The 15,504-nt window shown below is 37.9% G+C and overlaps 1 protein-coding gene across 1 annotated transcript in view; it reads left to right on the top strand.

The window, feature by feature from the left end:
- Positions 1-879: 879 nt before the first annotated feature.
- Positions 880-15,504, top strand: part of LOC101654225 (sentrin-specific protease 5) — a 72,724-nt gene continuing 58,099 nt past the window's right edge. The window contains exon 1 of the mRNA XM_004713082.4: positions 880-977. Within this exon, the coding sequence (XP_004713139.2) occupies positions 880-977 (98 nt within the window). The remainder of the gene's footprint in view (positions 978-15,504) is intronic.

Here is a 15,504-nt window from a genome sequence, read left to right as displayed (position 1 = left end):
CAGCAGCTCCCCTGAAGCTAAGAAAGGCGTGGCAGTCTGCTGCTGCAGAGACTTATAGCCTTGTAGGGGCAGCTCTGTGATGCTCCATAGGGTTGCTATGAGCAGAAATCAACCTACTGGCACTGGGTTTGAACAAGTATGCAGAAACTATAAAACAATGCTGATGTAGGGACAGAACTGATACTAGAAAACAAACACGGATTGAATTCTACTCTGAAGAAGACACTTTAGCAAAAATTAAAGCCAACACACTACATGTTAGCTATAGACAATACCACATACTCTACACAGGTTGTACTGGAGCGCTCATTTAATGATTCATTTCCACATTTCTAAAGAAAGTGACCAAATGATCAAATATCCTTTATGTTGAAAGACAGGTAAAGGTGAGGTTAGCAGGTGAAGAGACTTAGAAGAATGAGATTAACTGTTATAAAGAAAGTGAGAAAGCGGTGATAAGTCCTGTCACTATGAAGACATTCTCTACCTACAAAAGGTGAAAATACATCAAACTCAGCCGCTAACAGCAGTGAAGACTTGGAAGAAAGTGAGAATGAGCTACTAGAAGCATCTTTTTTCAAGAACATGGAACTTCAAGTCTTACCAACTTGTCTACTATGACATCTCTTATTTAATTCATTCTAACAACACTAAGGACCAAAAGTATTTTGTGACTATATCTATATCTATATATAATTAAAGCTGTCTTCAAAATGCAAAAGCTTTTCTTTTTTTGTGTAGCAAAGATTTCAATCAATTCTTGTACCTCTGGAGTTGAGTCAGTTAAGTATACTTCAGGATTATAGGAAGATAAGACAAGCTGCATTTCTTAAACATTACAAACAGAAAGCCTGCGAGTTATCTGTACTCCTTTTGTCCATGAGTGCTCAACGTCTTCGGGTTGATAATGTAGATTTACCTCTGCTTTTGTCATTTGACGAATATTGGCAGAGAGGCGCATTTGAAGAGGTATCGAGGTAAGTCATAAAATACTCTGAATTAGCACATCTGACGCCTCCAGTTAGCAAAGTCTGCTGGCTTTTCCACAACAATTTTCTGCAGAGTTATTCTTTGAAAGGGATTGAAAGAATTGTGATAAAAAATAAATGTTGTTTTCCTTCTCTTATTTCAAGAATTTTACTCAGAAAATATATTTGAAAGCAGTTTGGAAATATACTTGTCCTGCAAGGTGTGTTGTTCTTTAATGACAATTTCAAAGGGAACATTGACTATTAAAATTAACTATTAGCTATGAATATTAACTATTAACAGAAGCCTTGGTGGAAATCTCTGCTACACACAAATAGAAAAGAGTTTGCTTTGCATTTCGAAGACACCCAGAAGAGCTAATTCGTGGCTGCCTTTGGAAAGGTCAGAAGTTTGAACCTGTGCAAGAAATAGGTGACTGTCTGTTTCCATACGTATTTACAACCTTAGAAGCCATATGGCAAAGAACTACTCTGCTCAGTAAAGTTGCTATGAGCTGGAATTAACTGGACATCAATGGCTTATGAGCCAAAACCAATTAGCAGGACAAAGCAGTTTCACACAAATGTCAATATACGGGTCATTAGCTCCTATAGTTGTTCCTCAGACTTCAGAGAATTTCTGCCAGAATCTATGTGGAAAGGAGAAAGTGAAGATGAAAGAGAATCAAACACTCCTTCCGACCTGGCCCTTAAGGTTGTGACAATCAGACTCATCCTGGCGTTGCAGCATTCAGTGGGTCACTGGAATCCTGTTACTGAGTAGCTGCTTGCGGAATGTTCAGTTTAGACTCTTCCTATTTTTTCCTCTCTCTCCAACCACCCAGAAACACCCACTTACATAAATTAAATCACCACCATTGGAAAGCCCAAATTGTAAATAGATGTTGACAAATTTGGATTCAATAAAAATGGTAGCACAGATCTAATAAGATCTAATAGTGATAATATGTTTAATTTTTTTTCTTTTTATCTTAGATTTTTTGGGTTGTTTGAGAAAAAACAACTGCATATTTGAAAATTTGAGCTCATCTATCTCCAAAGGGGCCAATATCCTGGAATAAAGAAACCTGTTCATAGATACTCTCAGACTGCAAACATGGAAAATGTCAGTGAGACTCTCCCAGGTCTGTAAAATGAGTGATGGTATTTTACAAAATGCAATCATGTCTTTATTGACCGGAATATGATCTTCATGAGAGAATATTCATTACTTGCTGTCATGTCTCTAATTGCTAGTACACAGTAACATAAAAATTATGCTGTTAACTGATTGACATTTAGAAGACTTTAATCTGAATCAATAAAAATCAAATTACTTTTTAAAAATCGTCTCCTCTTTCTTGTAAAGAGAAATTAGGATATAAATGAGAGAGAGAATGAGAGAATCTACTAAAATATATGTATGTACACAGCACAAAATTGGTAATTGAACAGTAGTTGAGTAATATACATTAAATGATACCTAAGTAAGATAATTCTAGAGAATTATATGAGTACCAGTAATATAAAGCAAAAAAAAAAAAAGCCACCTGCACACACACAGACACAAAATAAAATATGATTATAGATAATGGATATTCCCTGGGTGTTTCAGGGCATTAATTTTGTTGGATGCAGTGATGTATTGAAATGTGTCACTTTGAAATACGCTATCAACTTGAGATGATTCTCAGTGTTATGGAATTATTCTACATTTGGCAATTTGATATATCTATGTGGAAATCCTAAATTCTATGAAGAAGCAGGATTATGGAATTTATGTTAACAAGGCAGGGTACAATCTACAGCATTAGGCTGTATGTTGAATCTGTATATTTTGATATATAAAATACGTAAGCAAGGGAAGAGTGAGGACCTAATTACCGTCAACAAATAAAAACAGAGGGGAGCACATCCATTGAACTAGATAGATGTCCCTGACTAGACAGATGTCACTGAGAAACTCCTAGACTCTGTGGAAGGTTGATGAAAAGTACCTTCCCCCAAAGCCAGCATCTTAAATTCAGACTTCTAGCTTCCTAAACCATGAGATGGTTTTAAGTGATCCACCACTTGTCTGTCAGTTTGTCACATTATGATGGCTTGTGTGTTGCTGTGATATTAATGGCTATGTCACTGATTTTCAAATATCAGCAGGTTCATGCAAGAAAGATGTTTGAGAAGAGCTTCCAGTATAAGCACAGACAACAAAGAAGGAATCGTTTATCCAGTTCTGAGGAATTTGCTACTGAATATTTCATAGACAGACCGGAAACATTGTCAGAGCCTGAAACCTCATGTAAAGAAGCCTCTAGCTCAGAAGTGACAAAGCCCACATGGAAGAAGAACACCAGCCTGAGTGATCACGAGGTGCCAAAGGGATCAGGTATCAGGCATCAAAGAACAAAAAATCATATCATTGTGTGCTCACCTCCATGATACGATCGCTGAAGACAAATGGGTGCATAAGCAAATGTGGCGAAGAAAGCTGATGGCGCCCCACTATCAAAAAATATAGCATCTGGGGTCTTAAAGGCTTGAAGGTAATCAAGCGGCCATCAAGCTGAGAAGCAACAAAGCCCACATGGAAGAAGCACACCAGCCTGTGTGATCACAAGGTGTCAAAGGGATCAGGTATCAGGCATCATCAGAACAAAAAATCTTACCATAGTGAATGAGTGGGGGAGTGTGGAGTAGAGACCCAAAACCCATTAGTAGGCCACTGGACATCCCTTACAGAAGGCTTTCGGGGAGGAGATGAGCCAATCAGGGTGCGATGTAGCAATGATGAAAAATACAACTTTCCTCTGGTACAGATAGGAACTGGAAACATAGAGAATTCAGGATGATCCCTTCAGGACCAGTGGTGTGAGTGGTGATACTGGGAGGGTAGAAGGAGGGTGGGTTGGAAATGGGCAACAGATTACAAGGATCTACGTGTGACTTCCTCCCTGGGGGACAGACAACAGAAAAGTGGGTGATGGGAGTCGTCAGACAGGACAAGGTATGACAAAATAATAATTTATAAATATCAAGGGTTCATGAGGGAGGGAGGAGTAGGGAGGGAGGAGAAAGAATGAGGACCTGATGCCAGGGGCTTAAGTGGAGAGCAAATGTTTTGAGAATGCTGAGGGCAATGAATGTACAAATGTGCTTTACACAATTGATGTATGAATGGAGTGTGATAAGAGTTGTATGAGCCCCTAATAAAACGATTTAAAAAAAAAGAAAAGAAGCCAAACGTTGTTAGAGATCATGCCCTTCAGGTCAGAAGGCACTCAAAATATGACTAAGGAAGCATTGCCATCTCAAAGTGGAGTAAACCACAGTGCCAATGATGGAATAAAGCCTTCAGAATCTTCATTTTCTGATGAGGCATGACTCATAATGAGAAAAAACAGATGAAAATGTCGATTAATATTTGAAACTCTGTATCAGCATAATATAACACTAGGAATATTATGAGTCATTAAAAATGAAGTGGACACAATAGTATTTGAGATGTTAGTGAGCCTAGAAGTAGACTATGAGTGGTCATTTTGAATAGAAAATCATGTGGTTTACTACACATTGACACATACAAGAGCAAGGTGTTGCATTTAATGTCCAAAAGAAAATTTCAAGATCTATCTTGAAGTACAGTGTCACCTGTTAAAGGATCATATTTATCAATATAAAAATAAATCCAATCAATGCAACAATTATTAAAATTTATGCACCAACCACTACATTTAGTGAGGGCGAAACTGAAGAATTCTATAAACTTCTTCAGTCTGAAATGCTTCAAAGATGCAATCAAGATGGTTGATAATTATTGATGATAGGAATGCAAAATTTGAAAACAAAGGGGAAGGAACAGTAGTTGGAAAATATGGTCATGGAGATAGAATCAAAGCAAAAAATTGCCTGAGAGAATTGTTCAAGACCAACAACTTGTTTGTAGCAAATATCTATTTTTCAACCATACAAAGCAATGCAATGGACTTCTCAAGATGGAAAGTATAGACATCAAATTGACTACATCCATGGGAATAGACCCAGGAGAAGCTCAATATCAGGAGCTAAATCAAAGCCAGGGCTCAACTGTGGAGCAGACCCTCTATTGCTCTTACACGAGTTAAGGTAGAAGTTGAAGAAAAGTAAAACAAGTCCACAGAGCCAAAATACCACCTTGAGTCTATCTCACCTGAATTCGGAAAACATCTCAAAAATATATTAGCTCCATTAAAAACTAGTGACAGGGGACTTGATGATCTGTAGGATAATATCCAACACATAATGCATGAAGAAGGAAAAAGATCATTAAAAAGATGGGTGAAAAAACAGAGGTCAGATGAGACTCTGAGACTTGTGATTAATGAGTAACTAAGGCAAATGGAAGAAACGATGGAGTTAAAGAGATGAATAAAAAATAGGACAACTCAAGAAAACAAAGTGAAATATTATAATGAAATGTGCAAATACTTAATGTTAGAAAACCAAAAATAACACCTTTAGCACATCTTAGACTGGAAGAACTCAAGAAAAAATTTAAGCCTTGAAATGCCATTTTGGAATATTCTATAGAAAAAAGATTTAATGATGCAAGAAGCATAACAAGAAGATGGAAAGAATAAAACATCCCTGTGCAGCTCCCCCCACCAAAATTAGTCAATATTCAGCCATTTAAAGTTAGCATATGAACAAGAGTCAGTAGTACTAAAGGATGAAGTACAAATTGCCATGTAAGGTTTAGTTAAAAACAAGTCTCTAAGGCTTGGTGGAATACCAATAGAAATGCTTCAACAAGCTGGTGTAGAACTGGAAGAACTGACTGGTCTCTGGCAGGAAATTTGGAAGACAGTTTCTTGGCATACTGACTGGAAAAGATCCACATTTGTATCCACTACAAGAAAAGGTGAGACAGCAGAATGCAACATTAGAGAATGATTTCTATCCACTAAAAGAAAAGGTAATTTAACAGAATGCACAAATTATCAGTATATCACTGATATCACATGAAAGTAAACCTTTTCAGAAGATTATCCAACAACTATTGCAACAATCAGTACATTGACCGGGAGTAGATCGAGGTTCAGAAGAACATGTGAAACAAGGGATATCATTGCTGATGTCAGACGGATGTTGGCTGAAAAGAAAGAGTATCAGAAAGATGTTTACTTGTATTTAATTGACTAGTCAAAGGCATTTGACTGTGCGGATCATAACAAACTAAGGATTGACTTGGAAAGAATGTGAATCCCAGAGCACTTGATTATCCTCATGTGGAACCTGTACATGGATCAAAAAGAAGACCTGTGAACAGAAAAGGAATACTGCATGGTTCAAAATCAAGAAAGGTGGTTGTATCTTCTCACGATCCTTCTTCAATTTGTGTGCTGAACAAATCATCAGAGAAGGTGGAATATATGAAGAAGAATATATGGCAACAGGATTGGAAGAAGGATTATTAACAACCTGCACTATGTAGATGATCTAACCTTGCTTGATGCACGTGAGGAGGACTTGGAAGTACTTGTTGATGGACATCAAGAATTGTAGCTTTAGTATGGATTACAACTCAGTGTAATGAAAACAAAAATCCTCACACTTTGGCAATAGATAAGATTATGATAAACTAATTGGAGAAAATTTTAAAGTTGTTGTGGTAGCTGCATAATCTGGTGTCAATTTGGGACTTGAGAGGATTAAGAGTGAATGGAGGGAGTCTAGTCTGTCAATCAGGTCATAGCCAATGAGGCCTCACTGTGGGCATGGCCTTCTCTTGAGAATTGTGGGAACTCTAGTATTTCCTCCTTGGAGACCAGGGACAACACTCTCTCTCTGCTGATTCCCTATGAGACATTCATGAGGAGAAGCCACATGGACCTGCCCTGATGCATCCAGACCTCTGAAGCCAGAGAAGCCAGCACTGAGATGCTTACAATGATACTGGATCCAAAGACTTTCTACCCACTGGCCTGTGATCCTCCTGCATTTGGTGTAATTGCACGTGTTTCGTGAGTCTGAAGAGGACTTTATAGATTGGTATTGGACATATGGGCTAATATCAGACATGTGGGCTTGGACTGGACTGGGTTGGCATGCTTTCTTAATGTACAATTACCCTTCATATGAAATTCTCTCTATTTTTTAAATCATTTTATTGGGGGCTTATAAAACTCTGATCACAATCCATACATCAATTGAATCAGGCATATTCGTACATATGTTGCCTCATTCTTTTCCAGACATTTACTTTCCATTGAGCCCTTGGTACCAGCTCTTTCCCCCCTTTCTTCCTGTCATGAGCGGTGCGATCAATAATTACTTAACGCTCTTAGACATTTTCGAATGCTCTGTTTATTCACTGCAAACACACATCAAACAATCTAAAATATTACTCAAACTACTAAGGGCAAACAACTATAAGCATGAGGGCAGAGTAACAACTATGAGCATAAAGGCAGAATAATAACATTCCTCACATATTTCATAAGAGCATCATTGTCCCAATCAGCATTGCCTCATCGGTGTACTAGCCCAGGTAGAGTTGGAGAGAGCAGGAGGTAATGTCTCCTTGGTTCCTAGCTCTCTAAAAGTCAGTGTCTCTACCTGGGTTTAAATGGACATTTTGGCCAGTTCTTTGACGTTCTCACTGTCCCAGTCAAGTCTTACCGAGTTTCTCCATGCTTTAGGTGGCTTGGCTAATTTTTGGGCTTAGGCCAGGTCTCAGCCCGGTCTTATCAGAGGTCTCACATTTTTGTGGTGGCTTCTTTGATATAAGTGTTGGCCTGGGCCCCAATATTACATTTTATTTTTTCTTTAAAGTGGAGTTTCTTTTGCTTGTTTATTTGATGTGGCTCAACGTCTTGCAAGGTAGTTCAACGTCTTGCAAGGAAGATTTATGGTGCTCTCATCAGGTCCCCACCCTCATAATTCCCTGTTAGACTGTATATTGTTATCATTTTCATTTCTCACACCGACCATTGTCTCCCCTCCCACATGTTTTCTGTTGTTCTTCCCCCTGTAGAGCGGTGTATGGTTATGTGTCAATCATTGCGATCGGTGCCCCCCTCTCTCTCTCCTCCTTCCTCCCCTCCCCCTTCCCTCTACCCTTCTGATATCACCACTCCTGCTCCTGTTCCTGGAATCTGTGTGTCGTGAGCTCCCATCCCTTTCTATACCTGTGTACATGTTCCAGTCTACTCTGAATTGAGGAGCAACACTGGGGTCATGGTAGTGGGGGTGAGGAAGCCTCAAGGAACCAGAGAATATAGTGTGTTTCCTCAATGCTTTACTGCATCCTTGTGACTCATCCCTTCCCTGTGGCTCCTCTGTGGGGAGATTGTTAAACATACAAGTGTCCATGGTTTTGTTTCTCTAGTCTACCCGGACTAGCACAGTTGTCAAGGATTTTGTCTTGCTTGGATCCATAATCAATGCTCACGCACACAACATCAGGAGATCAAATGCCTTATTACATTGGCTAAATCTTTTGTACATAATGTCTTTAAAGTGTTGAAAACAAGGATTTTCCTTTGGGGACTACGTTGCACCTGATCCAATCATAGTATTTCCAATTATATCATATGCCTGTGAAATTTGGATATTGAATATGGAAGACTAAAGAAGTTCATAGACCATATAAGATGAGTTATGAATTATACATTTGAATTATGGTACTGTCAAATGATAGTGAATGTACCATGGACTATCAAAAGAACAAATATTGCTTCTTAGAGGCAATCATAGTAAAACATCATGCAATGTGCTTTGGACATATTATCAGGAGAGACCAGTCCCTGAAGAAGGAAATCAGGCTTAGTACAGTGGAGGAGCAGTGAAAAGGAGGGAGGCACTCAAGAAATGGATTGCCACGTGGCTGCAGCAGTGGACTCAAACGTAAGAACAATTGCAAGAGTAGCACAGGACTGAGTGGTATTTGTTCTGCTGTGCTTAGGCTTGCTATCAGTGAAGACTGATAACTCGATGATTCCTGGCCATGACAACAAAGTGTGAGAGAAGATATTTCTGTTTGTCTAACCATCCATTTTTGAAATTTCTATTGAGCAGTTGTATATAAGATAAATTTTAGTTGAAAGGTTGGAGGCTTAAGTTCATTTGGAGGGATTTAAAAAGTAAGGCCTGGTCCTCCCCTTGAAAACAAACAGTGCTTGACAAGTCCATGGGTCATGGTTATATTGTGACACATGTAAGGTCTCCATACATTTGATTTGACTCAACAGAAACAGGTCTGTATACATGTATCAAATATGGATTTCAAAAATATCTTTAGTATAAATAACATAACATTTTTGCTAGCATCAGTTTTATACAATATGATTCAATTTTTTATTTTAGAAAATATCTAGCATCCAGCACATTGTTTGATCCACTGAATAAATAATGGAGCATTATTTTTATTTGCAACAATGGGGCTAAACCTTAACTAAAATACCATGTAAGAACTAAAACAAAAAAGGAGGTTTAGGGAATTGTATTAGGCTGGTTTTTTTTTAGAGACTCAAAAACAATGACACTTAAATAGGAATAAGAAAGAACTTTATTTATTTTTCCTCCCTCCCTCTACTCCCAACCCTGTGGCCCCTTGATAGATTGTAGATTGTTAATTATTTTCAAATCTCACATTGACTGCTGTCTCCCTTCCCCTCTGGTTTCTGTTGTTCTTCCCCTTGGATGCCGATGTGTGGTTATGTGTCATACACTGAGATCGGTGCCCTGATCCCTCCCCACCCACACCCCCACTCCCCCTCCCCTTTTGGTATCTCTATTCCTATTCCTGTTCCTGGGTCCCTGTGTTGTGAGTTTTATCTCCTGCCTGTACCTCCGTATATGCTCCCATCTAGTCTAGATTGAGAAGCAACACTGGGGTCATGATAGCGGGGGGGCGGGAAGGAGGGGCTCAATGAGAAGGAAATGTCTAGAAGAGAATGATGAAATGTATGTATGAATATATCGGATACAATTGATGTTTGGATTGTGACAAGAGTTGTAAAAGCCCCCAATAAAATGACTATAAAAAATAAAGAAAGAGCTTTATATCAAGATGTAATTTTACATAAGAAGGCTTCCCAGCCCCGTTCCAATCAAGGCCATAGATACAATCGCTATGGGGTCCTCTTCAGACTCACTTAACTTCAGGTTGATGCTGCAGCAAATTGAAGCGGTAGGCCGGAAGATCACAGGCTGGTGGGCGCAGAGTCACACATGGATCCGAAGTTGGTGGAAAGATGGCAGAGTGCCAGAGTGTTCCAGGTCAGCGGCCCACGAGGAGGCAGACAGAGAATTCCAGTGAAGTTTCATGGAGGAGGGAGGTGGATTATCAGGGATAGAGGAGAGGGGTCTCCAGTGTCTCTCTTCTAAAAAGACTACACCTCCAAGGAGATAGTATCAGACTGTGGCCTGACTGAGAGCTTGGGCCCGCCTGCCGTACAAGTGCAAGTTGACATACGATCTAACTGCCACAACATAGTTTCATGTCTACATAAAAGAAAAGAAGCAGTCCACTTTTCTCCTGCACCTAATAATGGCATTCATGAATTTATTTGTAGTCTCTGTCAAACACACACACACACACACACACACACACACACACATATATATACTGTATTTGTGAACGTATTCTCACTTGTTTTCTTACTATTGTTCAGCTTGTGTGTCTATCTATGCACTTGTATTGAATTATGCTTTCTGGAAATTCTACATTTTGTTCAACTTTTTCACATTTGATTTTATTCTAAGTAAAATCTGACTGTGTTAGTGTGGGTAGACTAGAGAAACAAATTCAGAGACATTCATATGTGTATAAGAGAGCACTTTATATCAAGAAGCAATTATGCATTAATAAAACATCACAGCCCAGTCCAGATGAAGTCCATGAGTTCAATATTAGCCCATAAGTCCAATATTCCCCCTGGATTCCTCTTGAGATTCACACAACACATGCAATAATGCTGAATGCAGGAAGATCACAGGCCCATGGGTGGAAAGACTTGTGGATGCATGGCAGTTTAAGCATTTCAGAACTGGAGTGGGTCTCCACTTGACCCTTCAGCTCCAGGACTCTAGCATAGTTCCAAATGTCTTGTCAGCAGGAATGTCTCAGAGGGAATGAGCATGTGGTCTGCTTCCAGCAAGCTATTTATCTTCTAAGCACTTCCAAATGAGGTCATCGAACTGCCACTTGATTGACCGGCTAAACTCCACCCCTTCACTCTTACATACCAGATTGACAACAAATTATTTAACTACCACACTAATTTACAGACTTACAACATGGTTCCTATCTAACAAATCAAATGCTGTTCTAAGTCAATTCAGGCAAAAATTGAGTACCTTTTTTTATACTTTCATTTTCCTTGAATTTTATATGCAGTATCTTTGTAAACCCAAACTGCATGTCAGACTTCTCCACCTCCGTATATATTTTCTAGTTTTTAAATACCATAGAATTTCCAGATGAGACCATAATATTGAATTTACAAAGTAATTAGGGGTCATGGACATAATTGTAACATTGATTTTTTTCTAGATATCACAAAAATGGAATAACTTTTTCCAGTAAAAATTGTTTTATATTAGGTTATTATATTTTACTTTTTTGAATTGGTTTAGATTTATAATAGAACATACAATATAATAGAGCATACAGTGAACAAAGTTATGAAAACTTCTCAGTCAAGCCAAACACCTTGAGAGAATGAATGATTGAACCTCAGCACCATAGTTGTGGAGAACACAGCGGTCAATTGACATAATACAATGTTCTACATCGCTGTTTTCCAAAGTGGACAGTAGCACCTGCTGGGGAGTGCTGGGATGATTCAGGGGGGCTACAAAAACAGATACCTTCACTTAACTTTAGATTTGGGGCTTTGGCACACAAAAAATTAATTTCCAGGGATCATCTGACTTTTCCCCCCCAAAAAGGACAGTAATGGGAGCCTGTGGTCTACATACCAATTTTATGAGTAGTATCTGGCATCTTTAACGCTCTTGATTGACCATCTAGTGTGAGTGGCAATCTAATTATTGGTATGTCCCAATCTGGAGCTCAGAAAAATGAATAAAATTAAACATCCCTGGACACACTGAGTTCAATGGACTGATGGGCCACATAAACTTCAACTTCCACAACTCCGAAACCAAAAGATCTAGTAATTGGTTAATTCCTACTAAACACTTAGAAAGGGATCATTTCAGGAGGTCCTGGATAAAGTTTGAGAAATATGTCACATATGATGTTCCGATGAGTCAGAATGGACTCAACTGTAAGCACTTTAGGGATAAACAGGACAGTGGCTTGAATGAAAACACTCCCAGTCTTTTCACTTATATGATCAAAAACCACTCTAGTCAGCACTGAATTTAGACTCATACTAAAATGGAAGAGTTTACTTAGTTTGGTTTCTTAACCACCACTTTTTACTACTTTCATTATTTCTTTAGCTTCACATGTACACAAACACACTGGCTGTCACTAAAACTGAAAAGATGGAGGAATATATATGTTTACTACCAAAGATAATTTAGAGTTTTACTATGTTTAAGTATAAATTTTATTATAGATGACAATTTAATGTATACAAATAAATATTTTTTTCAGTCTCCCCTTATAGGTGCTAATCTTTTCCAAATATATAATATGTATACAACACTATCTTGTACAATATAAATATGATGTGGATTTTTACCATATAATTAGTGCCATCTTTATGTTGAAAGAATAGTCCACTGATGTATCATGTATTTAAACTTTTGGGTTTTTTGATCCTTTATAGAACTGACTGTAGCCATTTTTGAAAGCTGAGAATTGATTTGGAGCCCGGGTTGGGTACAAACTAATTCTTTATAGGATTATGTTCTCTAGTACTGAAAATCAAAGATATTTTATAAAACGTTTTTAGCTGAAAAATCACTAAATCAAATAAAGCTTTATTGAATGAAGGCAAGAAGGGGCAGGGGTGGGCGGGCAATGGAAAACATAAAGAAAAAGGCATTCTCTTACTCTAATCTTTAAATGAGAAGTCCAAAGATTCTTATTTTACCCAAAGCTGGTTCTAGTGGGTACAGAAACTTTCACAACACTTTTTTTTTAACTTGCATCTCCTTTAACTTTATACACTATCTAAATGTCAGCAGTCGAAATCACCAGGCACTCCATAGGAGAAAGATAGGCTTATCTGTTTCTGTAAAGATTTACAGAATTGAAACCCACAGAAGCATTTCAACTTTGTTTAAAGAATCATTTGGAGTCAGAGTCAACAGTGAGTTCCTTTTAATTTGGTCTCTTACCTAGATCCATTAGGGGGGAAAAAAAAGCAGTTTGCTGGGAGTTAAACGACTATGGCTAGAAGAGCCATGTCAAGTAAATCATATGGTTATAATTTTAAGTCAAATTCACATACTCATTCCTTATCATTCATTTATGTTTTAAAATAGAATGTCTTAAATTAATACTTGGTGGTACAAAGGTTAAGAATTGATTACTAAACAATAGGCCAGCAGTTTGAACTCAACTAATGGCACTGTGAGAGAAAGTGGCTACATGCTTCTGTAAATATTTTGAACCATGTGAACTGTGTGGAATACTTCCACTTTGTTCTGCAGTGTTATTATGAACTGGAATGGACACCATTGTGTATGGGAACAGCAGCAACAACATGTCCTAGATGCTGTCATTTCTTTCAACGTGGATACTAAAAAAATCAAATAGATCAGGCTTTTAAAGAAACACTTCAATTATCCCTAATTATCTTCTCTTATACCCAAATCATTGAATACCAATTTTATGTGAACACCTACTAACCCTCACCTGTTGAGTTCAAACTGTTGACCCTTTGGTTCGCTATTCATCACTTACTTATCTACAGGACCACCGGGTTCTACCTATAAACTAAAACCAAACCAACTGCCATTGAATAGATTCAAGTTCACTGTGACTCTGTATAGTGTTTTGTTGAAATGCAAATATCTATACGAGCAGGAAGCCTTATCTTTCTTCCATGGTGGTCTGGAACCAACCACCTTGTTGTTAGCAATCTAGTGCCTATCTCACACCACCAGAGGAGAGAAAGAACAGAGAGAGAGAGAGACTTCTTTGAAAGTAAATTACTTTATCAATTATTTTTGTATTTTTGTTCTTATTTATTTTGGTTTGTATGTTTAACTTAGAAATTAAGCTAAGTACCAGCTAGACATCCTCATAGCTTCAATCATTAAAATAATTTCAATATTTGGATCATATTTACATGCTAGGAGAATCAGAAAAAAATTGTTTGATTTTTCAATAGTTTTATTTATTTTTTCACATATATTATGACATATAATACTATAAAAAAAGTATTAAATGTTAACACTTCTTGGTTCTGACTAAGGAGAAATTATATCCACATGAAACTTAATATCAAATATATTCTGTGGTAAATTTGCAAAGACAGAAAAATCAATAATCAAAAGTTAAATGAAAATAATTTTGAAAGTGTTCTATCAGAAGTAAGTCTTGAATTTGGTTTGAAGAACCAAGTGGAGTCAGTGAAAGAATTAGGAAAGGCATGGCAGGTTGGAGAGATATCCAGGGGTTATGGCTCTTCCAGAATGTCAACTTTAACTCAAATTCCCTTTCTCAAGTAATAAAGCACAAGATAATTTAAATAAAATTAATTCCCTTAGATCTATGTGGCAGTTACATGGTATCCTGTCAACTTGAGTGAAGGCGTGGAATCTAGCTTATCAATCAAGTTGTAGCCAATAATGCCTCTGTGTGGGCATGCCTTTTCCTGAGGATTCTGAGAACTCCTGTCTTCCTCCTTGGAGGTGAGACACACACTTTCTTTGTTTCACATTCCTGTTGAAAAGCCACCTGGAGCCCCACCGATGGCTGCCAGAGGCCTGGAGCTGGAGGAGTTATGTGGAGACCCACACCAGAGCTGAGATGCTTCCACAAGACTTTATACCCACTGGCCTGTGATCGTCCTGCTTTGGGCATCATTGTATGTGCTATGGGAGTCTGTAGAAGAATTTATGGACCAGTGTCAGACATATGGGCTAATATCAGACTTAGGGGCTAATATTGAACTTATGGACTTGATCTGGACTGGGCTGGGATGTTTTCTTAATATATAATTACTTTGGATATAAAATTCAAACTCTCTCTTATACAGATATGAGTACAGTATCTCCATATTTGTTTCTCTCATCAACCCGACTAACACAATATATGTTTTTAAACTTTTAAAATATATATCTGAAATAACCTCAATAGCAAACATCAGGAAATTATTATCACCAATAAATGGGGTTTAATTCATCTCCCCATTCATTTCATGACACCCTAGAGTCCCATTTAGAGAGAGAACAAACAGCAGGGGACCTTACAGACATCTCAGATTGGAATGAGGGGCTTGAGCAAGTGTTAATAGGGAGCTAATATGATGATTAGGTAACTGTGCAAACAGGAGTCCTGAGCAAATTCTCCCAAAAGCAGGATTTAAAAAGTATGATTGAACACCTAATCACCTCACACCATTTTCTT

Source organism: Echinops telfairi, unplaced genomic scaffold, assembly GCF_000313985.2.
Source record: "Echinops telfairi isolate 266 unplaced genomic scaffold, ASM31398v2 ScPeMD7_7469;HRSCAF=8507_0, whole genome shotgun sequence".
Lineage (NCBI taxonomy): Eukaryota > Metazoa > Chordata > Mammalia > Afrosoricida > Tenrecidae > Echinops > Echinops telfairi.
Note: the sequence above shows the minus strand (reverse complement) of the source record. Positions and strands in the feature narration are given on the sequence as shown.